The 24,329-nt window shown below is 51.3% G+C and overlaps 10 protein-coding genes across 10 annotated transcripts; 4 read left to right on the top strand and 6 right to left on the bottom strand.

Annotated features, from left to right (window-relative positions):
• Nucleotides 1-181: 181 nt before the first annotated feature.
• Nucleotides 182-1,058, bottom strand: BGZ61DRAFT_522982 (uncharacterized protein; the record flags this gene model as incomplete). Its single annotated transcript, XM_046252569.1, has 2 exons — nucleotides 182-773; nucleotides 823-1,058. 2 exons carry the CDS (start codon nucleotides 1,056-1,058, stop codon nucleotides 224-226), a joined length of 786 nt encoding a protein of 261 aa, XP_046096756.1. The 3' UTR covers nucleotides 182-223.
• Nucleotides 1,059-1,741: 683 nt separating this feature from the next.
• Nucleotides 1,742-3,490, bottom strand: BGZ61DRAFT_593420 (aminotransferase class I and II). Its single transcript, XM_046256794.1, has 2 exons — nucleotides 2,469-3,490; nucleotides 1,742-2,422 (listed from the first exon to the last, which is right to left on the bottom strand). Exons 1-2 carry the CDS (start codon nucleotides 3,295-3,297, stop codon nucleotides 1,857-1,859), a joined length of 1,395 nt encoding a protein of 464 aa, XP_046096755.1. The 5' UTR covers nucleotides 3,298-3,490; the 3' UTR covers nucleotides 1,742-1,856.
• A 408-nt stretch (nucleotides 3,491-3,898) lies between these two features.
• On the top strand, nucleotides 3,899-6,697 carry BGZ61DRAFT_522980 (dethiobiotin synthetase). Its single transcript, XM_046252568.1, has 4 exons — nucleotides 3,899-4,197; nucleotides 4,306-4,402; nucleotides 4,452-5,776; nucleotides 5,821-6,697. Exons 1-4 carry the CDS (start codon nucleotides 4,010-4,012, stop codon nucleotides 6,605-6,607), a joined length of 2,397 nt encoding a protein of 798 aa, XP_046096754.1. The 5' UTR covers nucleotides 3,899-4,009; the 3' UTR covers nucleotides 6,608-6,697.
• Nucleotides 6,698-7,755: 1,058 nt separating this feature from the next.
• BGZ61DRAFT_539314 (uncharacterized protein) lies at nucleotides 7,756-8,627 on the top strand (the record flags this gene model as incomplete). The annotated part of the gene is made up of 2 exons (XM_046254776.1): nucleotides 7,756-8,107; nucleotides 8,164-8,627. The coding sequence occupies 2 exons, from the start codon at nucleotides 7,756-7,758 to the stop codon at nucleotides 8,625-8,627; spliced, it is 816 nt and encodes a 271-aa protein (XP_046096753.1).
• Nucleotides 8,628-9,979: 1,352 nt separating this feature from the next.
• BGZ61DRAFT_539313 (NAD(P)-binding protein) lies at nucleotides 9,980-10,959 on the bottom strand (the record flags this gene model as incomplete). The annotated part of the gene is made up of 2 exons (XM_046254775.1): nucleotides 9,980-10,837; nucleotides 10,936-10,959. 2 exons carry the CDS (start codon nucleotides 10,957-10,959, stop codon nucleotides 9,980-9,982), a joined length of 882 nt encoding a protein of 293 aa, XP_046096752.1.
• A 282-nt stretch (nucleotides 10,960-11,241) lies between these two features.
• Nucleotides 11,242-12,408, bottom strand: BGZ61DRAFT_143124 (uncharacterized protein). Its single transcript, XM_046237296.1, has 2 exons — nucleotides 12,195-12,408; nucleotides 11,242-12,129 (listed from the first exon to the last, which is right to left on the bottom strand). Exons 1-2 carry the CDS (start codon nucleotides 12,364-12,366, stop codon nucleotides 11,453-11,455), a joined length of 849 nt encoding a protein of 282 aa, XP_046096751.1. The 5' UTR covers nucleotides 12,367-12,408; the 3' UTR covers nucleotides 11,242-11,452.
• A 56-nt stretch (nucleotides 12,409-12,464) lies between these two features.
• Nucleotides 12,465-14,035, bottom strand: BGZ61DRAFT_462823 (Alpha/Beta hydrolase protein). Its single transcript, XM_046247350.1, has one exon. It carries the CDS (start codon nucleotides 13,810-13,812, stop codon nucleotides 12,628-12,630), a length of 1,185 nt encoding a protein of 394 aa, XP_046096750.1. The 5' UTR covers nucleotides 13,813-14,035; the 3' UTR covers nucleotides 12,465-12,627.
• Nucleotides 14,036-14,349: 314 nt separating this feature from the next.
• Nucleotides 14,350-15,843, top strand: BGZ61DRAFT_462822 (uncharacterized protein). The gene has a single exon (XM_046247349.1). It carries the CDS (start codon nucleotides 14,479-14,481, stop codon nucleotides 15,808-15,810), a length of 1,332 nt encoding a protein of 443 aa, XP_046096749.1. The 5' UTR covers nucleotides 14,350-14,478; the 3' UTR covers nucleotides 15,811-15,843.
• An 802-nt stretch (nucleotides 15,844-16,645) lies between these two features.
• On the bottom strand, nucleotides 16,646-18,001 carry BGZ61DRAFT_431994 (pectate lyase-domain-containing protein). Its single transcript, XM_046243870.1, has 2 exons — nucleotides 17,549-18,001; nucleotides 16,646-17,488 (listed from the first exon to the last, which is right to left on the bottom strand). Exons 1-2 carry the CDS (start codon nucleotides 17,850-17,852, stop codon nucleotides 16,737-16,739), a joined length of 1,056 nt encoding a protein of 351 aa, XP_046096748.1. The 5' UTR covers nucleotides 17,853-18,001; the 3' UTR covers nucleotides 16,646-16,736.
• A 4,372-nt stretch (nucleotides 18,002-22,373) lies between these two features.
• On the top strand, nucleotides 22,374-24,020 carry BGZ61DRAFT_593414 (general substrate transporter; the record flags this gene model as incomplete). The annotated part of the gene is made up of 2 exons (XM_046256793.1): nucleotides 22,374-23,288; nucleotides 23,349-24,020. 2 exons carry the CDS (start codon nucleotides 22,374-22,376, stop codon nucleotides 24,018-24,020), a joined length of 1,587 nt encoding a protein of 528 aa, XP_046096747.1.
• Nucleotides 24,021-24,329: the final 309 nt, after the last annotated feature.

The following is a 24,329-nucleotide window of genomic DNA, read 5'->3' as shown; positions in this document are numbered from 1 at the left end:
CGTAGTCGTTTTTATCGACACTAAAAGATGACGGCTCAGGAGCATGACCGACGAATTATAGGTGGATTTGTTTACGATGACCACTCAAAGTTTGTGCGAGCGTAATTCAATCTAGTTTCTCAATCCTGTGTTCTCCATAGTCCTAGATAACATGGTGCGCTCAACATCTAAGTAAACCCAGTGCAGCGATTCCAAGCCTGTTAGACCCCTAGCCACAGACCTTCTACTGAAGCTCTGTGTCAGCGTGTTTCGATCGGCAGTGGTTGGACAAGTCCTTCTCCCGAAAGTATCCCTTTGCGCCAACTCGATCACAGTTGGGAACTGTGCACTCGAAGGGTGTCTCTTGGTGAACACTTCTCATATGTCGATAATAGCCTGCATTCGTGGTAAAGGACCACTGCGACGGGAAGCACTCAAGGTGTGGACAGGTGGGGACAGAAGCGAAACCTGATGGTGGTGCCTGAATGTTTGAAGCAAGGTCATGCTTGTGGTATTGAACGAGGTGCTGAGTGAGATGGTCTCGCCGGCGGAAGGCCGCCTCGCCTTGATGCCTGTTGCAGAAGTGGCAAGGGTATTGAGGCTGTCCCACTTCCTTGGACTTGACGTGTCGAGCAAGAACATCAGACCTGGAGAAACGGCCACCGCAGGTGCAGGCGAATGGACTATGGCCGAGTTGCGAACCATGCAGATCCAAAGCTGTCTTGGTGGAGAAGCTCTCTTTACACTCAATGCATTGGTGGCCAAGGATGGGACGAGCTAAGTGCTGCCGTGCACTGCTAAAATGGCGCGACGATATTAGAAAAAAAAAAAAAAAAAAGGTACCTCGCAACAGGCTCAGCTGGCCCAGCCACATTGAGGTTGAGCTCCTGATCTTCCGGGTAGCCGAAATCCATCAGCAACATATTAGCCAAGTCATTGGGAGCGATGGCTGGCTCGGGCGCAGTTAGCTCATCGAAGTTGAATTCCTGATACTCCGGATAGTCGAAATCCATCAGCGACATATCTGCCATATCACTAGGCATATATGTGTCGTTCGCGTGATTGAGAGTGCTAGACATGGCAAATATTGCGTGGTGCTCGAGCGTCAGTATGTGATTGCAGGCGATCAGAGGAAAGTGATGTTGTTTGGTTGAAGAGGCCGTGAGAATGATCAAATTCGAAGCGAGTACCGTCCCTACCACTCTGCGTTCCCTGATTCCATTCCCGCCCCTTTTTTTGCCTTGCCACGTCAGCGTGCCAATGTCAAGGGGTAATGGAGGTAAATAGGGCGGGTGGCTGATTTGCACATTGCCTAGCCAATGAGGTGTGGTTGACGATACTGAACGTGACACAGGTAACGGATTGTACGCATTCAATACAGGCGATAGGAATTTGGTTGATGGGGAACGGAACTGGGAGAGGATTTTCTTAATATCGGCATTCAGTGTGGTAATATTTGTTCCAGTGTTGAGTATTATAAAGCTATGCCTCGTTGACGACCTTGGTTGGGGAGCGTGGTTTTGTTTTTGGTATGAGAAAATAATGTCGTCAATTCTTGAACGTGTTCAGGTTAGCATTCTCGGCCCAACTCATTTCTTCTTTCATTCATCGATCAAATTATTCACGTCATCTTATGTGGCTCACCCGTTACCTCGGGATATTCTTATTTGGTGGTGCTTCTCCCACAATCTGGGGTCCTAGTGTGTAGGGTAGCTGCAGTACTCCCGTTGTGGGGTTTGCTGGTCTGTGGTTGCGACGAAGTCTGAAGTCTATGACAAGCCTGAGAGGTACCTACGTTTGCGACTATAGGACACTCACATGACATATAATGTTATTCAAAAAGTCACAGAGTAATTTGTTAGGCTTATGGCAGCCATCTATAATTTTGCCTTTTCTCCATCTGTCTGGACCTTAGCACTACTCTCGGTGAGCCGTCCTCGGGAATCCGCTCCATCCCGAATAGTTTTGCCTGCATCTCCTTCCATGCGACTGCGTAACCACTCTTCCACCGCTTCCAGTAACGCCTCGACTTCCTTTGCGGTATTCCCCGCGTGCAAGCAGATCCTCACTCTCTCGCTCCCCTCTGGCACAGTCGGAGCCACAATCGGACGGACCATGAACCCACCGCGCTGACAGTGCTGCGCCAAGCTACGGGGGTGCGCAGTGAAGAGCGGAATGATGGGCGACTTCGGTGGGGTTGGATCTAAGCGGAGAAGATCTGCGGGTGGCTTGTAGCGAGTGCAGATGGACTGGAGGAGGCTGTGGGTGTGGTTCATGAGTCCATGCAAGTTGCGCATTAGCGGCTCGCCGCCGTTGTTCATGAGGAAGTCGTAGGTGACTTTGATGCTTGCGAGGGAGGGCAGCGCCATGGCGGTTGTGTAGATCAGAGGTCGTGCATAGTTGATGAGATAGGCTCGGGTTGTGTGAGACGAGAGAACAATGGCTGGAGAAGTTAGTGGGAGGAATTGGAACTTGTGATGTAGACTCACCCCCAGAGCAGCCCATGGCCTTGCCAAACGTGTGCACTCTAGCGAATATTCGTGTTTCGAGGCCCAATTCACAGACAAGTCCCCGGCCTTTTGCGCCGAAGATGCCGGTCGAGTGGGCTTCGTCAACGATGATGTAGCCATTCCCTTTCGGTAGCCGCCTTTCAACACACTTAACAACCTGTTGAAGGGGCGCCACGTCTCCATCCATACTGTAAACCCCTTCTACAGCCACAAAGGCATTTTTCTTTCCCTCAAACAACTCTTTCCCTTGGACACCGGCGGTGAGGTCTCGGAGCAGAGCGTCAAGGCCCTTCAAGCCTTTGTCTGCATCGCTGCTATCCGTCGTTACCGTATTATGCCGAAATGGCAGTCTTTGCGCCGCCCGGCTCAGCTTCATCCCATCGTGGACGCTCGCATGGATGAGCTCGTCGTAGATAATGATGTCGGATGGTTGAGGCACGCAGCTGAAGAGGCCGACATTGGCATCGAATCCGGAGTTGAAAAGCAGGCCTGCGGGTGCACCGTGGAACGAGGCAATGTCGCGCTCCAGCGATTCCGAGAAGGAGCTGTTCCCATCGAGCAGTCGAGAACCGCCCGAGCCAAGGATTGGAGGCGATGTGGCCGGGGAGGGATTGTTGATGTGGGACGTCAGGAGGGCCAGGTATGCGCGCTGCACGTCGGGATGATTGGACAGAGAGAGGTATGAGTTTGAAGAGAAGTCCACCATGCCAGGGGAGACGGTAGTCAAGCGTCGCAATTGGGAACGCGATTCGCGTCGCGCGAGGAGAGCCGAGAGTGTGGCCTCCAGTGAGGAGAGTCCGGCATCCATAATGATGCGTGGGGTTAGCAAGAGATGATGGACATTGGGCAATTGCGCGATATCTCCCGTCAATTGAGATGTATGAGTACTTGAGATAGTATCGCGACCTCACTCAACCAGTTTGCGAGCTGGGGGTTGGGGCGTCACAACCATTCGCTTACGTTCAACCTACGCACATTCGGCCACATTCCGGTGGCTCAACTAGTAAAGCGGGCAATGTCATTGGCTCGGCCGACTCATCCGAGGCATCTGCACACCAAGCGGCGCGCTAATGTGCGAGGAAGAAGACTGGAGATGATGGAAGAGGGATTTTGAGAGATTTCCCCGCAATCAGAGGCTCAAGGCCAGATTGATGGACAAAGGAGATTTCATGTGACGGGAGAGAGGGAGAGACGATGTAATTTTGGTTAATTAAGCCCTGTGATTGATCAATTCTACTGAAGCGTACTCCATGCTAGTGCTGCAATTCCCACCTAATCTGGTCTACGGTGCAATCCTCCACAGCTCTTCTGCCTTTGTTGAGGAATCAAATCTGGGGCAAAGCGGAGCGGCATCTCTAATAGTCCAGGTGCCGATCAATGCCGACATAACCCGTGGCACGTAATTCCATCTTGGTTGATCCAACTTGGTCAATCCATCTTGGTCAATCCATCTTGATCAATCCATCCCACACATCGCCATTCACCTCGGCAGTTCGCCTTCACTCGTTTCTCTCGGCATCATGGCGCCGGTAGGGGCTCTCCTCCAGCGCGCTCTGCGCGTGCACCAGGTGTATGGCGCCAACACCGACGTCGGCAAGACGATCCTCACTACGATCCTGTGCAACTCGGCGGCCCGGAATTGGAAGAATGACCAGGTTTCGTATTTGAAGCCTGTGTCGACGGGGGCGCTGGAGGACGCGGATGAAGGGTGTATGTGCCAATCTGCCGGTCAAGCTGGAAACGGGCTCAGACTAATCATGCGCAGATGTTGTATCTAACCTGCTCCAAGACTAGACCAGCAATTGATACAACACAGTCACATTCAACAATATGCGCCCAGCACCAAGGTAGAGACATTGTTTCAATATGATATTCCCGCCAGTCCGCACTCAGCCGCCCTGGTCTCCGGCAAGGTAAGCTCCATCACTCAACCTCCCACCGCAACCAATACTCACCCACAAGCCCATTCCCACGGACCATGAACTTCTAGCAAAGATCCACCATCACATTTCCAGCCGCGCTCATCAAGGATCCGGCTGGCTGTTCCTTGAAACCGCCGGCGGCGTGCACTCTCCTGGCCCCTCGAGAACCACCCAAGCAGACCTCTACGCTCCTCTGCGCATGCCCGTGATTCTTGTCGGCGACTCCAAACTTGGCGGCATTTCACAAACCGTCTCGGCCTTTGAATCTCTCCGGCTTCGTGGGTATGATGTCGAGGGCGTCCTGCTATTCCGAGACGCGGTTTATGAGAACTATCGCTATCTCACCGATTACTTTGGCGACAATTATGGGATCCCAGTAGAGGCGGTAGCAGAGCCACCGAGGAGATACGAGGAAAAAAAGGCAGAGTGGGACAGCATGACGGCGTATTACACCGAGGCGAGCGGGCAAAAGACAGTCCACAACATTCTGACTCGACTAGACAAGCGCCATGAAAGCCGGATCGCCCGTCTTGAGGAGATGCCTGCAAAGGCCCATGGGCATATCTGGTATCCCTTCACTCAGCAGAAAGGCCTCACGCCAGATCGAATCACCGCCATTGACTCAGCATACGGCGACCACTTCCAGACGTTGAAATCTCAACCTACCACCTCGTCTCCCCAGGGCAACCTCCTCCGGCCTTCGTTCGACGGCTCAGCCTCTTGGTGGACACAAGGTCTCGGCCACGCCAACCCAAAGCTCACGCTCGCAGCCGCCTACGCTGCCGGCCGCTACGGCCACGTCATGTTCGCCGAAGCAGTCCACGAGCCCGCCCTCGCCCTCGCCGAGACGCTCCTACAGAACATCCAGAACCCCCGTCTCAGCCGCGTCTTCTTCTCCGACAACGGCAGCACCGGGTGCGAAGTCGCCGTGAAGATGGCCCTGCGCGCGGCGCGCATGCGGTACGGCTGGGGCCCGGACGCAAAGCTGGGGATTTTGGGATTGAAGGGGAGTTATCACGGAGATACCATTGGCGCCATGGACTGTGCGGAGCCGTGTACCTTCAACGAGAATGTTGAGTGGTATGAGGGCAAGGGCTTCTGGTTCGACTACCCGACGGTGAACTGTACCGACGGGAAGTGGGTTGTTGACGTCCCAGAGGGTTTGAAGGCTGAGCTTGGCAGCGGAGAGAAGTTCCCCAGCGTGGCTGATGTGTTCAATGTCGAGGCTAGAGAGCAGGATGAGACCTGCCGCAAGTATGAGGCGTATATCGAGAAGACCCTCAAGAGTCTCCAGAAGCAGGGTCGCAAGTTTGGTGCCTTGATGATGGAGCCCGTCATCCTCGGTGCTGGCGGCATGATCTTTGTGTAAGTCTTTCCGGGCCATCTCTGGATGAAACTGACATTCCCAGGGATCCCCTCTTCCAACGCACTCTCATCAATGTTGTCCGCCGATCCCCTCACCTATTTGCCACGGGCGAGTTGCAGTCACCTGCTCAAGGAAACCTCGCCTGGAACGGTCTCCCCGTCGTCTTTGACGAAGTATTCACCGGCCTGTACCGCCTCGGCCGCTACACAGCTTCCTCGTTCCTAGGCGTCCACCCCGATGTTTCCGTGCACGCAAAGCTCCTCACCGGTGGCCTCGTCCCGCTGTGCACCACTCTAGCCTCTAGCAGTGTCTTTGAAGCGTTCCTTAGCGACGATAAGAGCGATGCGCTGTTGCATGGACATAGCTACACGGCGCACCCGGTCGGATGTCAGGTTGCGCTCGAGTCGTTGCGGGAGATGCAGCAGATGGAAGAGCAGGGGAAGTGGGATGCTTTCAAGGTGGATGGATGGGTCTCACCTGGATCGCAGTCTCTAGAGTCATCTCCCCGGAGTGTAAATGACTCGATCGTGTGGTCTGTTTGGTCCCAGTCGTTCATCGACGCTGTATCCCGCCACAGTGCCCGTGTAAGCGGTGTCTGGGCCCTGGGAAGCGTCCTTGCCATCACTCTACGCAGCGAGGGCAGCACGGGATACAAGAGCTCTGCGGCATTGACGCTCCAGACTCGGCTACGTGAAGGCTATGAGGAGGGACGATGGAACGTGCATTCTCGGGTGTTGGGAAATGTATTCTACATCATGACTGGGCAGAAGACCACCCCGGCGGCTGTTAGAGAGCTGGAGACGGTACTTCGAGAAGCCTTGATGCTGTAGGCATCCTGGAAAATTAGGCTTGACTTTTTTCGATGCCTAGATTAAGCTATTTACGGCACTCTTGTTTCGAAATTGATGTCCCAAACTCAATTGAATTGACCGTAGCATTGAATTGTGGCTTGGGGAAATTGCGTCACTCGTCAACGGGATCTTCTTAGGCGCAGAGCAAGTTGCTCAATCAACGTCAATTGTTCGTGAAGCCCGGCAGAGGCTGTACAAATTGTGGTTTTGAGGCGCAAGCCAGGCCTCAACACTGTCGGTGACTCCGGGGAATCGGGGACCTGGAGAATCGGCGACTCGGGGACCTCTTGAGTTATCCTGGCTCTCACCGGCGACTAATCACCAGTCGGAAACTCCGAGCTCTCTCCCTGCACATGGCAAGGCACCTTCGTTGATCTGATACAGGGCCATTCGGGAGGTCGGCGATCAGATCGGGCGATCAGTCCAACCACTGGCGCTGAATCTCGCGCTCTCGAAGAAGCGAAGCATGGGTCAATCGGCTTTATTCTTTTGGTGGAGGCTGACGGCTTACCTTTTATGTATCTAGCTCGTCAAGGGGGCATTCGATTGGTGATGACTGCATAATGAGCTTGCTCTGGAAAATGATCGTGGCGCTCTAAATGAACACCGCTTACGGAGGGCTCTTTCAAGAGTCTTGTCCAAGCGCTAGTAACACCATATCTACTCATCCCCGTCGGTTACCTGAGATACATGACGCTGTCACAGTCTCGTTAAACGGCCGCTGTAACTTCAGCAGTAGTAGGCGCTGCTGATCAGGATATAGCGGTTGCTGTATGCTGTAAGCTGCTATCCTTTAGGGCTTATAGAAATCAGGAAGTACTTAGTGTACTTATCTACCTACCCTAATAATTAGTTGACTTAATACGGAGTAGCGTTATTTTTCTTCTGTACAAGACTTTTGAAATGGCCCTCCGTGCATTGTAAGTGATGTTACAGGGCAGATGCGAACTAGTCGCGAACTAGCAGACGACCGCAGCAGTCGCCGAAGTAATCGAAATAGCCTCATGCAGCTTCGACCGACTGCCTTTCACGTATATATTCAAGGCAAGGAATCGATACATTTAGAAAATATCAACTCACTTCGTTACCGTCTTCTAAACAACACATTCATCACAACAACACATATCATGGCACTCACAAAAGTCTTTACTGCTTTGGCTCTGTCTACCCTCGGAGGAGTCGCATCCGCCTGGGCCCCGGCAATCTGCAACGCTGTCGACCCTGCGCCGGACGGTCTCGTCTGTGGACAAACAGGATTCGCTTCCAACCCAGCTGGAAAACTCTTCTCAATAGAGAGCCTCAGCAGAGAGAGCTGTACCACCTATTGCGGCTCAAACGAGGCTTGCACGACTTTCGAGTACAGAAATACGGCGGAAGGCAGCTGCACACTTTTTGGGGGTGCCTTCAGCGATCTCCGATTCAATGCCGATGACCACGCTTGGGACGAGTACTATGAGATGGGATGTTTCCAATGTTCGAGTAAGCTGCGACCAAATTGACAACCCTAGTCCACCATGCTAACGTCTCCCACTTAGCAAACGCACTCATCGATCTCACCTTCAATACCATGCAATCCGCCGACGACTGGTCTATGACTCAAGACGTCGAGGATAGCTTCTTCTTCGACAACGTGAAGATCGGTGCCGAAAATGTCTTCCGCGTTATCGATGCCGCAGATTCAGGAAGTGCCGTCCTCACCTATGCCCCCACGTTCCAGCTCGAGGCTGGTCCTACATACAAACTGGCGTTTGGGCTGAAGACCAACTTTCCTGACGATACCGACTGGAGCTTGTTGACGTTCTTCCTGGCCACGAACGATGAGCTTGTCGTCGAATACAACCCTCGGGATGGCGCCCAGACTGGCGATTGGATCAACTTTAGCACGGAGTTTACTATTCAGCCCGTCGATGCGGGAGAGGGGAGCCTTTTGATTAAGGCAGATGCAAGCGGGAAACCACTTGATTGGTACTTTTCCTACATCTATCTCCAGTCCCTTTAGTCGGTTATTTTTTGTTTTGTGAAGAAGAGCTGCATGTATAGAATTGGGATAACGGTTAGAGAAACAATCATCGGAAAATGGCGTCTAGCTTTGGACTGTAAACATTCTTTTGTATTCCATAAACATTCTCCCCGCGGTATTTTATGTTCTGTGAAGAATAATTATCCGTGATGGCGTTGATATTAGATACAATGGTATTTCATCAAAAGTCTGAGTTATTATCATCTTCCTCGTTCAACGGATCAGAATAAGTAGAGACGAATGAAATGTGCTTTTTCAAGCCCTGGGGAAGCCATTTCATCAATCACCGGCTATATCTGAGTCGGGTATTGTACGAAGAATGAAGCGATGGAGGAGGGACAAATGGTACCATCGGATGGCTTCGACATAATTTCCACTAACGTTGTGTTCTTCAATAGCAGCGGTTGCATCTGACTTGTAAAAATAGTCTGTGATGACTGGGGTATATTTTTCAAGCCTTTCGCACTCTTAGATCAAAGAGAATCCTTCTCCCTGATTTGTGCTCGATGAGGAAGGGATATGTTGGACAGTCGAGGGACTCGTTTCCTTTGATGGTACGGTCCACCATGTCCAGAGGAGCAACAAACCGGGTGTTTGTATCAAGAATATCCACACCAACTACTTTTACGGAAGTAAGGACCTTAAAGGGAGGTGTGTCGTTCATCTGAATCGTTTATTGGAATACCAGTTGCGAATAAATGTTATCTTAGAAGAATACGGCTACGTGAGTACGCGAAGAACATATAGATATCAGGAAAAATGGTTCGCCTCCGTAATGTGGAAGTTAGGATATTGCGTTAGTGCCGAGTACCACATACAGAATACCGACAAATTTTGGCGGCCGACCGTCCCTGTACAGTAAACTCAATTCGGCTGTGTCGATGCGTTGATGGGGAAATGACAACTGCCGAACGAGCACCTTCTCCATGACGAATCACCCGCATCCCGCGGACTCTGTTCCCTGTATGCCACTCCCAGACCCGCAAATATGGCCAGACCTTTATAATAATTAAACTAACCTCGTGCATTAGTGAAACCAACTCGGCAAAGATGGTGTCATTCATTTGTCTTCTGACCGGGGCTTTATCCCCTCGGGGTGCGTCGTCGAAACGGTCGGACACCAAGATCCCCGAGGCTCCATGCGGGATATGCATCACAGCGTTGCTGCCAGGAATTCGTGCTTCCCTGGGCTCAAAATCTCGCTTCCTGACAGCTCCGATCAGTCAAGATGCTCCAGGCCCTCACAGTCACATTGGTTCATTGACAAAAGTCCCTGCTGCAACATGTTTTCTATTGCTAAATTGTTCCAAACATACGTACAAAAGACTAATTCAGGCAAGAGATTTAATGACTGCCTTCAGGTCATCATCTGTCATCCGCTTTATCCCCACCAAGTCGTTGTCAATGGCGTTAATATCGCCGCCATACCCCGGAATAAACACAGTCTTGAACACAAGGGGACTAATAACAGACATGTCAAACTCCCCAGCGAACAAGCGCTTTTCTGCCACGGCATAATTCGCTTCGGTATCCGCGTGCTCCACCTGCCATTCCCCACCCAGTACTTCCTTGGCCAGGGCCAAAAGGTGGTTCTGCGTGGCCTTGGAGCTCTCAACGTAAACCGTCCTATTCTTTGTCGCCTCCGGGTTCTTCAGCACTCCAACGATTGCCTCACCGTAGTCCCCCATTCTGGTCATGGAGAAGCGCACGTTGCCTCCATCGTGGATAAAAAGTTTGCGCTCCTTGATTGGCATCATTCGTTCATCAGTGAGCATCCACTCGACAAAGGGCCCGCCAACGATCCTCGAGTAGGAAATCTTGCCAGCTGCCGCTGACTGCTTGAGGTATTCATCGACAGCCACCTTCGCCTTCATCAAAGGCAGCTTGCGGGTGTTCGAGTTCGTATTGTCAGACCCAAACTCCGACGGGATGAAAAGAGACACTTTCGCAGCGATTGCTGCCTCGATGATTTTGATCTGTAGCTTCGAGTACTGTCCTGGGACTACAGAAACGACCGCGTCCTGACCATGGAGAACAGCGGTGAGAGCCGAAACGTCGTCATAGTCGACGACTGCATACTTGACGCCGCGGATGTCGGATTTTTTACTTCCCCTGGTGAGGACCGTAACAGTAAAGTCGGACGAGCCAGCTAAGCTTCTGACCACATAAGATCCGAGATCACCAGTGCCCTATTCATCTTATTAGATCCAAAAAAAAATAGCTCCATTTATTAAGCACTGAATGACCAGAGCTAGGGAGCTGTGGTTCTTTGGATTGTAAGATTTACACCGACAACCGCAATGTTCTTCATTTTGGCAGTGAATATCGTACTAAGAGTAGCGGTGAGTCGATGCTTGGGAAGAGAACAAAGGAATAAAATTATCGCTTTAATGCTAGAATTGCTTGGTTTATTGTTGAGCGTTCGTATTAAGTAGTAGCTGAAGGACCTCGGCCACCGGTAAAGATCAATGTCCGACATCCTGGATCAAGCTCTCCCAGCGTGGGGCCGATGCCAAGTCCGATTGGCCTGAGCATATTGGCTCTGTTGTTTAGCAGCCGGTAACAGTTATTTTTAGGCAGCGAATGATATGTAGGAACGATTGCTATTGCGGACACATTATGTGAACTGTGTGAACTAACCTTATGGGATGATATGAGCATATGAGGTCAGAGAGCAAGCCAGCGAAAGATGTTGCGTTTTGCTCTCTGGCTTTGAGACGTTGTCAAAGTGTTGATTTGATACCATGATTTCGCCTCAGAAAGGTTCTCGCTGATTCTGGATCTGTGCCAAATTTGCATGTGTGCTAAATACCATGGCACCAAAAGCCCATAGATCCATCAGTCTCCTCAGTGAGTTTACACTCGACGGTCTTGTCATCCTTGTCTAATCTGCCCGCCTTATAAAACCATGCCTGTTCAATATCGGCAACTTCCAACTTCATCCATCCTCGATAGCTCGGAGGATCGGTAGACGGATCGTAATCCCGGATCGATTGGTAATCAAACAACCACAACCAGCTGTCCCCGCGATTCCTCCACTGTATTCTCTCTTGGAGATCTCTCGGTGTACGTTGAGGTGGTGTTTTATCTGATAGCTTGACAAGATCATGGAGTGAGGTTGAATCGACGGCAAGAAAGAGCAGCATTCTAGGCGTGGTCGCAAAACCTCTCTCCTCTGGATCTCCTCCCACGCTAATGGCCCAGCTGGAAAAGCGATCACAAAGGAGTTTGATATCCTCAAGGTTGGCATCCTTCAGTTTCGGAATGTTGAGATTCTCCTTATCTTCAATGACCTCAACGCAGAACCGACGCGCAACCTCATCGTTAACAGATCCATTGGACTTTCTTCCTTCTTCACCCTTTTCACCCCATCTGGGGAAACGGCGCCAGTGAACCCAAAACTCGGTAACCCATTTCTGAAGTTTCTTCACCGCAATTGGGAACAGCAGGTCGGATTCTTCAGTGTATACAGTGCGAAGAACTTAAGAGCGTCATTTAGCTGCTATACTTGAGATAAGACGTAGAAGCCAAGGTAGTGTGACGTACTGGTATAGCCCCAAGTACCTCTAGCATATTTTAAGTCTTGTGAACAGTACATGACATCAGAAAGTGTCCGCATATGCCAGATTGCAGTACTGTCGCGGTTTGGAATTGGGGGCCTAAGAGAGTCGGTGATGTACTCTTGAGGCGGGGACTCGAACGTTTGTTGTATAGACATGGTGTTTGAGGGTCAGTAGCAACTCTTTGGGCTCCTGCAATGGCCAGGCCGGATACTTCTAGACCAAGACGGATACTTGAAGGTCAGGAGGACGCGGCCACGGGGCATTGTACGCGACGCAAAAAGAGGGACTCCGTTGGCCGGCACACCGGGTACTGTAGCCTGGGTATGTCCCACTGCAAACACATCGGTCGCCTTCATGATCACCGACCCATTGTTGGTTTTATTGTCTAAAAAAAGTCTCTCTATGTTGGATCTACCCTAAGTTCTCTGAAACGCCCTCAATATCGCGAGGCTAACAACGGGATACGACATGATCTTGTCATGCAATCCATGCTTGACAATTTGCTCTCGGATGGATCCCTTCTTTGTCACTCGGTTTACAAGCCATCCGCCAGCACCCAACCGCAGCCTTGCTTCCTCTTTCTCATTCTCCAAGTCGTCGTAGCTTATTCCCTCTGCGGTAGTGGCGTTTATCGCGTGCCAGAAGATCTTTTCGCTATGAGACCATGGAATATCGTAGTCGTCCTCGGCATGGATGATTGTAATGTGGTATCTCGAGTCGTCCCCAGGCAGAGCTTCCACTCTGTTGATAAAGTCGGCTAGTTTGTCCTTGCTAGGCCATTTGCTGATGACGAATGTATGCAAGAGACTCAAGAGGCGAGGGAAATGCGCCAAGGGATCGAGTATGGGGATGACGCCACCAACCCGATAAGTTGCAGTAAGAAGTTCGACATCGACAAACGGCGCAACAAGTACCATGCCAGAGAAAAGAGTCGGCTCATCCTTGGCCGCCATGTACTGTGTCAGCGAGATGCTAACTGCTGTTCCGAGAGATTGTCCAAATATCACAATACGTGAAGGAGGAATATTGGCTTCTTTCATGGCCCACTCCGCAAGAGTGATGGCATCGATCAGAAGTCCTTCTTCGGAGGTAGAGCCGGTGCTTGATCCAAAGCCCCTGTAGTCTATGGCGACGGTGTGGATTTTGTTGGGCGAAGCGGCATGCATGGCTCTATAACTGGGCGGTCGCCAGCCAGACCCTAGAGTACCTGCAGCTCCGTGGAAATAGAGCACTAGGAGAGCCTCTGGGTCATCACGAAGCAACTGGAATCCGAGACTTTGGGCGATGTCGGGGACAATCCCAGAAGGCTCTGCAAGTAGCTGCTTCTCATGCTTCTGGTAGAGCCCCACAGGCAAGATGTGCCAAGCGTGCAAGGTCTCTCCATCTCGCGTCTTCAGAGTGAATGGAGTGACTTGATTGTGGAGAAACCCCCACTGTTCTGGGATAGTGACATCCTGGAACCAAGTGAGGGTTACGCTGTTGAGGTAGATGACCTGGTTTTGGAAGAATGGGACCGTGAGGAGAGAGATGAAACCAAGGTACAGTGAGATGGACCCTGTAAAAGCCCAAATGGTAGCCTGAAGCGGCGAAGGACGTGCCATGTCAGAGAGGGTTGAGGCTGCGATGGCCGGTTGAATGGATTGATGTGGTGAAGTTGTTGGGTTGAGAGAAGGCTAAGCCGGCACAAGAGCCGTCGCAACACCCAGAAACAGAAGGATTCGAGGCTGGAACTGGCCTCTTAAATGGCCGTTCCTTGCTTATCTTTCCAGGCGAAACTGGAGATGTCGGAGCGCGTACTCGGACGAAGATATTAGGATGAGGAAGGGAAAAGCGATAGCCGCCGCGGTGGGTCTATAGCCAATCTGAGACTGAAATTGGCGCTCAATGCCTGAGGCCGAAACACAGTCATGTACCCCTGCGGCGTCGGGTTTCAATACGCCAGAACGGGCTTCAACTCTGGCGGCTCGCCCGCGAGAGCCAGTTACAATGCGTCTCCAAGCGCTCAACCGCAGATTGTGTAGGATATAATTAGAGATTATTGGGGGCACACCACGGACCGGCCCGAGTCGAAATGGTAAAGGTAAGGAAGTTTAATGTCTCCCCATAATTTCTAATGTCCCATGTATTGCAACGATTCCCCTTGCTCCAACGCACTGCCCCAAACCCCACGATTGTCAATTACGCTCTACACTAAGATCTAGACAACTGGTTCGACTCAGCCACGATCGAATCGCGACGCTACATCGCTCATCTGATAATACGAACCCATGGCGGAATGCCTCGTCACCAAAAGCTATCTGCAAGATTGCTTACCGGTCCCAAATACTGGACGCATTTCAGGATGGGTTCATGAGCCCTCATTCCGAGGCACCTGGCAGATTCTATGGAGCTGTCTCGTCACCATCTTCCTCTGCACTCATACTCTGCTCTGCCTCAACATTCCAGCACCAACCGATACATGGTTCAGCATGGTCCGTCGTCGAATCAAGTGGATGGTCCTGGCTATCCTTGGGCCCGAGATCGTTCTCACCTACGCGGCTGGCCAGTGGAGCAGGGCTCGTCACTCGGTCGAATACTTCCACAAGTCTGGCTACACACAGTGGACAATGCGTCTAGCTTTCTTTGCGGACATGGGCGGATTCGTTTTGCATGCAAAAGACAGCGACCCGTTTCCACTGAATGCGAAGCACTTACACTGGTTGATCAAGAATAAACACGTCGATTACCCATGCGTCAACGCCGCGGAGATATGGGACAAGTCTAAGCAAGATCGCCTCACCAAAGTCATCACCGCAATTCAGGTTGGACATCTTGTAGTGGAATGCATCGGACGAGTCGCTCAAGGTCTCGCCGTCACAGCATTGGAGCTTAATACTCTCGCAATCGTCGTGTGCTCGCTCATGACGGCCTTTGCTTGGCTGCACAAGCCAGCGGACGTGCGAACCCCAATCTCCATCGTCACTGACAAGAGCATCGCCGACATTACGGAGAACAGAGCATGGAAAAACACGCCGCTTGATTTTGTTGACGAGAATGGCCCTGGTTGGTCTATCAACGTACAGCCGTTTATGCGAATGCCAGCCACCCCAGCCAACCGGCCCATCCAGTGCATCCCAAATGACAGGTTTCCCATGAATCCCTATGGGATACAAGAGTACTGTGTCTGCTTTGCGACGCTGCTATTCACAGGTCTCCACATTGCTGGCTGGAACTTTTCCTTTCCTACGCAACTTGAACGAACCCTGTGGAGAGTGACGAGCCTGATACTATTTGGAGTGACGGCTGCATTCTGGGCCCTCGAGACGGTGGCTTCGTGGGTGCGACTCGGCCGATGGAAGTGGCTTTACCTCCGCTTCTTCCATCGTGAACGGCTAAGCGAATTTGAGGCCGCGCAGCAGGAGAAGTTAGACCAGGAGCGCTCTGACAAGCAACCTACCGAGTTGCCATTGCCCTGGGAATTTTGGACGATAATGCCCATAGCCGTTTTATATGGTGTTGCAAGGTTTTATCAGATTATTGAAGCCTTTGCTGAGCTGAGGGAGGTTGATGCAACGGCGTTTGTGAATGTTAACTGGTCTGTATATTTCCCTCACATTTAGGGAATCCGAGGTATAGCTGTATGAATAATGAACTTTTACGATGGTCTGGATTTTAATATTTCAATCTTTTTTTGACATAAATGGCCACGAGAACATGTTTACTTTGCGGCCAACTGACACAGGCCATTCCACAAGCAACGGCTTGGTAAGATCATAGCATAGGCTAGCTGAGAGTTCATGGTGGCGACTTGCTGATGGATGAGCGAACGAACGGACGAACTGACGATAATGGATGCAAGTTTGGTGAATGTTGATGATAGATGGGTAAAGTGTTAATATTTAGTCCATAAAATTTTATACCATAATAGATAGATACCATAATAGATAGGAGTATTATTCCTACCCTAAAATCTTAGAGAGCACTAAGAAGATATACTTACTGTCTGGCCACGCCGCCTTTCCAGCTACCTTTTCACACTAAAATACGAATATTTTCAAATTCTATAGTAAATCAGCTAGATATAATGACTTTTGAGTCTAGAGACCGACTTACTACTCTTAACAACCTTGCATTTCTCAAGAGCTACAGAGTGAGATAAGTAAAGGTCGATACTTGGGTTAGCGATTACTTTGGTGTTGCTGCTAGAGTTGAGATTTAAATATACTGTTCTATTGAGCAGAGTCTGTTATATATTCTTTCCAAAAGGAAATAACATGCTATTCCATTTTAAATACATAAATATAAGTCAGTTGTTAAAAAATGAAGCTAGTAAATAATAAAATACTAAGCAACGGGCAAACAATGGAATGGATCTGGAAATGGCAATTGCGGGGCACAATTATTGGGACACGGTTATTTGGATAGGATAATAGTCTATAAACCCTACCGGAGAGTGTATAGAGATCTATGTTAGGGTGGTAATTATAAAAACGTTGAGAAAGGTATACAGAAATCCTGGAGTTGCAGGCGTTCACAAACGGAACCTTTACTCGTCATCCTCATCGTCATCATCCTCATCCTGGTCCTCCTCATCTTGGTCCTCCTCCTCATTATCGTCACTCGACTCCTCCTCATCCTCATCCTTGTTATCGTCCTCATCCGCATCCTCATCGGTGGTGTCATCAGTGTTGTCGTCGGAGCTGTCATCCGAGCTGTCGTCGGAGTTGTCATCCGAGTTGTCATCGCTGGATCCAGTGTCGACGGCGGAAGGGGTGGACTCAGATGACTCGGAAGTGGTAGCAGGAGTAGCAACATCCGAGGCAACGGAAGAAACAGTGTCTCCAGATCCGGTTCCAGAGCAGGTGCCAACCTTGGTGGGCTCGCTGCCGTCAGTGACACCCTCAAAGTCAACGCACTCCTCATCGACACCGCTGATGCTGATGCCGGAGATGCTGGCAGTGTCACCCATGTTGGAGTTGATGCCAACAAGGATGTCACCGTTGGAAGCAGAGCCACCAATGACCTGGACGTGGCGGTCGGGCATGTCGTCGCAGTTACCGCAGCTGCGGTAGAGCTTTCCGAAGTCGGAGACGGTGAAGTCGCTGATGATGACGGTACCGCCACCGTTGTGCTGGATCACCTTGTCCTCGGCGCCAGTGGCACCGCCGCCGTTGATGTTGGTGGTCTGACCGGACTCCTGCTTCTTGATGCTGAAGGCATCCTCGCAGACGGCATCCCACCAGACGTCGTTGATGGTGCAGCCACCGTTGCAGTGAACACCCTCGATCTGGTTAGGACCTGTAGTCTTTATTAGTTTACATCCTCAAACGAAACGTGATTCAAGAAGTTCAAACGTACCAATGATGACGTTGGACAGAGTAGCACCGCTCTCCAAGATGAAGACGGCATCGGAGTCTCCACCCTCCTCCTGGCCAGTGCAGGAAACACCTCGGTCGTACATGATATTGCCACCGTCGAAGCTCTCGCCAGCGGCAATGGTCATGGGGGCATCGAGAACGCTGCTTCCGGCGGCATCAGGCTGCGCGCGCTTTGCCAAGCGGTGGAAAGCTCGGGGAGCCTTGGTGATCTGAGGCGGGGCAGGGCTGGCGTAGACAGCGGTGGTCAGGGCCAAGCAGGCGGCGAGGGTCATTCGGTACTGCATCTTGAAGTTTGGAAAGAAGGTGTTGTTGGGATTGTTAAGAGGAAATAAAAACCCAGGTAGTCAAGCCGGCTTGGTAGTTGGGATAAGAACGAATGATCAAGCACAGCTTGTCGAAATGAGAGAAGTAAGGAAGAGAAGGTGGTGATAATGAAGCTGGGATGAGGAGAAGAGAGAGAAGGGTTTGCTGAGAAGAAAGGACTCGGATTTATATACAAATGTTCATCACGGTCGCGATGTTGGCCGTGGTTCCAAAACGGAATTCTCCTCCGTCCTCTCCAATTTAGGTGAGGCTCCCGCATGCGACACTGACGGTCTCAATACCCTAATGCCAGTAAGCTTTTTAGCGACTGGTAGGGGGGCTATATCGATGGATCCTTGTTAGTGGAACGAAATAGCGCTGAAAATGGGCCTCACCTGTTTCACTCCCTTCGAACCCGGCGTGTCTCTCATCGCAGGCATGTCACCAGAACCCTGCGAGTGGAGAGACATTGGAAGACAATTGGATTGAAAACTGGATCCCGCATGTTTCAGTCCGTACGAACCCAGGTTGCATGTCATCGTCCGCGGCCCAACGTGGTGCCACTCTTTTGTTGTTTGTGGAGTAAGCATACAATTGAGCATGTAACAAAGCCAGTCAACAACCATAAACCTGAAACGGATCCGCGGATCGGGACGGCTTAATTTGTGATTGGCTTAGAAACCGGCCAAGGCGATGAAATCGTGTTTCGACTTGATCCCACGGAGAAATGTCTACTGAAACGCGGAAAGAAAGGACGCGCGAGGATTTGGCTCGGGCTGTGAATGAAGATGTTTGGTATTTCTTCGCTTCTATCTGAATGATGCATTACTGACTAGACGGCAAATTGAATATAACGCGTCGGGCGCTTTCTCATTCCCAGCATCGCGAAGCCTGATCTTGAACTCGCAGAATCAACCATAACCGCCGCTTGCCAAGAACCGCCCACCCGTACATGTTTCAGCCCTTGAGAGATTGAAGTTATACTTACTGGGTTTAAGGTACGCGCGTTGTGCACAAGCCCTCACCGGGGCCAGGATACTCACGATCGGCAAACCGCTTGCCCCTGTTCGTCGTTCCCCGGGACCTTCGTCCACTACGCCGCACCCACAACGGGACGCGTGGCTCAGGGGCCGGACAGCCTTTGCCAATCGTTTCCCACGTCGTCCGTCATCGGGGGCGAAGCCGCCGCGGCTCTGCTGAGAACAAGGTCGCAGCGCGAGGCTTCTACCATGTTCCGCCGTTGTTCCTCCGGACACTATTCCCGCCTCGCCCTTGGTACATTGCTACCCTCCAGCTATCCGGTCTTACGTGTGTTGGTTATTGCTCGTATTCTCCACATTTACCAATATATTGCCCCCTTAAGTGGAGTGATAGAGCACTGACAGGCGCTGGTTATTGACGTGCTGACTCGCATTGTGAAAATGCACTCTTTACGACTGAGTTAGCCCAAACTGCAAACTCTACTCAATTGACCAATCGTGTATTATTCCTTTTGCCACTGCTAAACGGGTTGTATAGACTGCAGTAGCGGAGGGCATTCTAGCTTTGCTCAGACTGCTTGGCATCTCCGGATCTCCCACACAGCCGGTCGATGGTGTGGAGGTAATATTACGCAAACATGGCTGTCGTCACTTTGAGCACATCCCCACAGAGGTAGTGCAGCAGGGGTCGGGGTGCTGGTTCAGCTATGGTCGTTACCGACAAGGTGTCGTAATGGCGGCAAACTGTGACGACTGTGTGGGTTTTGTGGAACGGCGTTATCAATCGGACATCTTTCATCAAAGTGAGACGTCTAATTAATTAGTTGTCTGTTCATAAATAAAAATAGATTTATACATATTGGAAGTACGCAGCACCACATCATGTTTGCCTTTCCGCTATCCTCCGATACGAGCTATTAGAAAACAAAAGGCTGCCCGAATGAAGATAAAGTTAGCTGCACAAGAAAAGGCGTACCCCTTCCACTCTTGAGCAGAACCACAGAATTCTTCAGTAGCTGAATCAGCTGCTGCTCCGATTTTTCGAACTCCTGTTACTAACCGTCACCAGTACAATATCGATCAACACGTAGTAGAACAGCGGTCACTTCATCTCAAGAAAGCCCTACCCTAGAAGTGACGCTTTTTTTTATACCTGTTTCTCACCGACGCGTTGCCCCCTGACACGATTAATAAATATCCTGCGGAGAACGATCGAGGTGCATAGGAGATAAGAGGCTCGCATCACCAGATGCCCTTCCCGTCCACCCTCCGTATTGTGCAGTAGTATCATCCACCATCTCCACCTCTCTTGAAGACCAGTTGAGCCAAATCAGCGGTCAAAAGTCTCTCGTCATACCGCTTGTAATCTACAGACGAAGCGGTGTATCCAGTTGTAGTGCCCAAAGCCTGACAGTAAGCAACGTCATCATACCCGGTTACAACACAACCTGGCCCACACAAATCGATGCAAAGGTATTCGCATTGGTCAAGGTATCAACCGCTATTGTACCCACTTACATTCACTGTTGGCAGTGTCGGAATGCCGCCGGTGCAGACGATGCAATTTCCGAGGACGCGTAGACTCGGGGTGGATGTGGTGGACTCTGGAGCGCTGGTATTACCTGAAGCTTGTCGATGACGGTCATGGACACAAATAGCACTCGTGAATGCGAGCAGAGCAAACGTGGCTCGAGTTTTTCTCAAGAAACGCGGAAGCTTGATTTACGATGTAGGCGGAGGCCAAGGGCGTCAGATCCCTGGCGTAAACTTATTCCTACCATGAAGTTGTCACAGTACCGCAGCGCTCGTGACCCTACTCCGTGGTACTATTACTGGAATCTCTTGTTTCTGTCAGGGCCATGAATGGCTGGGAAGTTCGCCAACTGAGGCGTCAATCGCAAGTAGCGGCAGTAATAGCTTCATCAACCATTGAGACCAAATTCCTCGACGTCGAAGGCTTTCCTATTGATGTTCAGCCACATGCCGCAACTGATCTCACTCGGCCGGGCGGCCTGCGTAGGAGGCTAAAAGAATTCCGTGCAATTCTCTAATGCCAAGGAAAATATGAGGGAGCGTGTTTACCAGACCCGTAAGCAAACGGAGGCCCAGCGGTTGGATGTGTGGGTCAGGGGCCTGATTGTTTCACATCCCGGTCAGGTCGATCACGGCGGCTGGGAGACGAGTTGAAGACGACTTTTTCAACAGTGGCGCCACATGAGGCCAGTTGTGAGGGCGAGTACGTGATGGTTGCTGCTTTTGTCAGCCAAACTCTAAGTGAAGCCATCTCGCCGCACATTGGAGCATTCCAGATGTGATTCATGCGATTCAAGGCCGTGAAACACCTTTCGGACGGGGGCCAGCCTCAGCTTGGCGCCATTGACGATGTAGTGGAGTTTGCCAAGATGGCCAAGCCGTGATGGCGATAGGCGAATGGGCGCGCGTATTCTGGAGGAATACTGGATTAAAGCGTGTTGACAGGCTGGTGATTATTGCTAAGAAGCTAAATGAAACTTGAGACACAGCGGGCTCTCCCCTCACAATTGTCCAGTAATTTGGTAAGTAACATATCCTTAGAGGTATTTATGTGCATTATTTCCGTCCAACAAAGTGAGTGGTTGTCCAATATGAGGTTTACAAGCTGCAATTAAGGGCTTTGCGTCAAGGAGTGCTCTCTGTTTCTCCTAAGCCAACAGCACGCTATCAATCTCCCGTGGAAGAAAACCATATGTAACGGAAGACAGCTATAGGGTAAGCGAAGCAGAAATGTCGGCTTAGATAAAATGTCGGATTTTAGCCGGCCCGCGCTACAACAGGCCAGGGAATATTAGTTGAGTCCATTCGGAGCCGGTATCCCCGAGCAAGATGATTTACACACACATACTGCGACTGACACGTATTATTGGTGCGCTTGCTTGACCTTGGTTATGAATGCCAACTTTATGTCCACTCTCATACCTACAATGCAAGGCCACAAGACACCGCTGATCCCCCGCAGTAAAAGAACCTTTTGTCTCCATGTCTCCATGTCTCCATGTCTCCATCGAGTTAGATACAAACGATGATCAATTGTAGTCAAGGAATTGACCAACAGTTCGGCTCATTCACCTCCATGCCGAATTGGTGATAGCCAGCAGCGTTACACTCAATTCCGCCTACCGCCGAGTCATGGACTCTGAGCTTCTCGGACGAGTGCCAGTCGCCCATTCTCCCGATGCCCGTTGCCCCTGCGAATTAGTACCATGAGCAACAGCAACGTGGTAATCGTCTCCATCGCGGGGTGCGGAGAGGATCTGCCGCCACAGCATCTCGGCCGTTGTTTATTCGCATTCGCCCACAACCCGATGCATAACGGGCGGCAGCCGTCGCGTGTGAAATCCCGGGGTAAACTGTCCGAAAAATAAGCCGACTGTCATATGATTGATACGAATATTTGCGAGGATTCAATTATAAGGAAGCCTCGTTCGCTCTGTGACAGACGACCACACCAACCTCCAAGGCCAGGATATCTCGACCGCAGAAACCATGGCCAACAGCACCCAGGAAAACGAATTCGAAGGGCTTGTGCTCAAGGACATGATCCCAACGGGCCGCAAGCCCTGGTACAAAGATGGCACGCTCCTCAAGCTCAACACGCTGCTGCTGTGCGCGCTCCTCACGCAAACCGCCACGGGCTTCGACGCCAGCATGATCAACGGCATGCAGTCGCTGCCCAAGTGGCAGGAGTTCTTCGGCCAGCCGACGGGCTCGCGACTGGGCGCCATGACCTTTGGTCCGACCGGAGGTGTCCTGATATCCGTCTTGGTTTCGTCGCAGCTCTGCGACATCTTTGGGCGGCGATACCCGATTCTCGGCGGGTCGTTGATCATCATCTTTGGCTCCATCATACAGGCTGCCTCTGTCAACTATGGCATGTTCGTCGCTGCTAGATTCTTGGTTGGATTCGGCCTTGGAATCGTCTCGGTGGCTGCGCCTCCTCTGCTCTCCGAGGTAGCGTACCCAACTCACCGCGGCAAACTGGTCTCATTCTATCTCACATCGTGGCCACTTGGGTCGCTGATCGCTGCGTGGACTACGTACGGCAGCTTTCAAATGCACAATTCCTCCTGGAGCTGGAGACTGCCCAGTCTCTTGCAATGCGTCTTCTCCGTCATCCAGGTTGTGCTCAGCCTATTCGCCCCGGAATCCCCTCGATGGCTCATCTACAAGGGCCGCAGCAAGGAAGCCTTTGACTTCTTTGTCAAGTACCACGCCGATGGCGACGTCAATTCACCGCTGGCGCGATTCGAGATGGCAGAGATCACGGCGACTTTGGAGATGGAGAAGATCCAACAGAAGTCGCGCTGGAGCGAGTGGGTGTCCTCCAAGGGCAACCGACATCGACTCTTCCTCGCGCTCTACATCCCGGCCATGATGCAGCTTTCAGGCAATGCTTTAACCGTAAGTCCTACCAGAACTGATCACCCTCTAAAGAATGCGCTTGCTGATTATTATTTGTAGAGCTACTACCTGGCAAAGGTGCTCAAGTCCATCAACATCACCAACTCCCGAACCCAACTCATTGTCAACGGCTGCCTTTCCCTCTGGGGCTTCCTTGTGGCTTGCGTCTTCGCCTCACTCGTCGACAAAGCCGGTCGTCGTCGTCTATTCCTCTCCGGCATGCTAGGAATGGGCTTGACATACATCGTTTGGACGACTTGTTCTGCACTCAACCAGGAGACCGGCTTCAAGAAAACTGGCTATGCTGGCGCGGTTCTGGCCATGATCTTCCTCTACTCAGCCTTTTACCACGTCTGCTCTCCCGTCCCGCCGACTTACATCATGGAAGTGGTGCCGTATTCACTGCGATCGAAGGCGTCTATGCTCTACCAGTTGACGGGCAATCTTGCCGGCATCTACAACAGCTTCGCCAACCCGGTCGCGATGGACGCAATTGGCTGGAAGTACTACATTGTGTGGTGCGTCGTCATCTTCTTCCACCTGACGCTCATTTACTTCTTCTTCCCGGAGACCAAGGGCCGGGGTCTTGAGGAAGTGGCCGTGGTTTTCGACGGTCCGGACGCCCTTGTGGGTGCCAATGCGATGAAGCAGATGGGTATGGATGTCAATGGAGATGACGCTCTGGCGTTTGGCAAGGGCAAGACCGCGACGGAGCAGGTGGACCGAGTTTGAAGGGAACAAAAATTAAGCTGTCGGATAGTTGTAGATAGTTTTCCAGGTCAAATGCGATTTTTGTTATCTCCCCAACCTCCTCACGACGATCATGAACTAGTTCGTACTAATCACTGCTAGTTGCGTCCCCCTATCCGGCAGATTAAAGCCACTCTGCCTCGTCGAATATAATTGGAGGGCTAATAGCATCGGGCATCGGGCGAATGCTCGACTCTACAGCCGAGGCGAGTCCTCGGCTTCTCTCTTCCCCGCACGAATCCTCCACACCATCCATCATGGGTAGAATCCGGGGTGTGGGGTGATGCCCAA

Source organism: Ilyonectria robusta, assembly GCF_021365365.1.
Source record: "Ilyonectria robusta strain PMI_751 chromosome Unknown BGZ61scaffold_33, whole genome shotgun sequence".
NCBI classification, from domain to species: Eukaryota; Fungi; Ascomycota; class Sordariomycetes; order Hypocreales; family Nectriaceae; genus Ilyonectria; species Ilyonectria robusta.
This window is presented reverse-complemented; position numbering and strand designations above follow the sequence as displayed.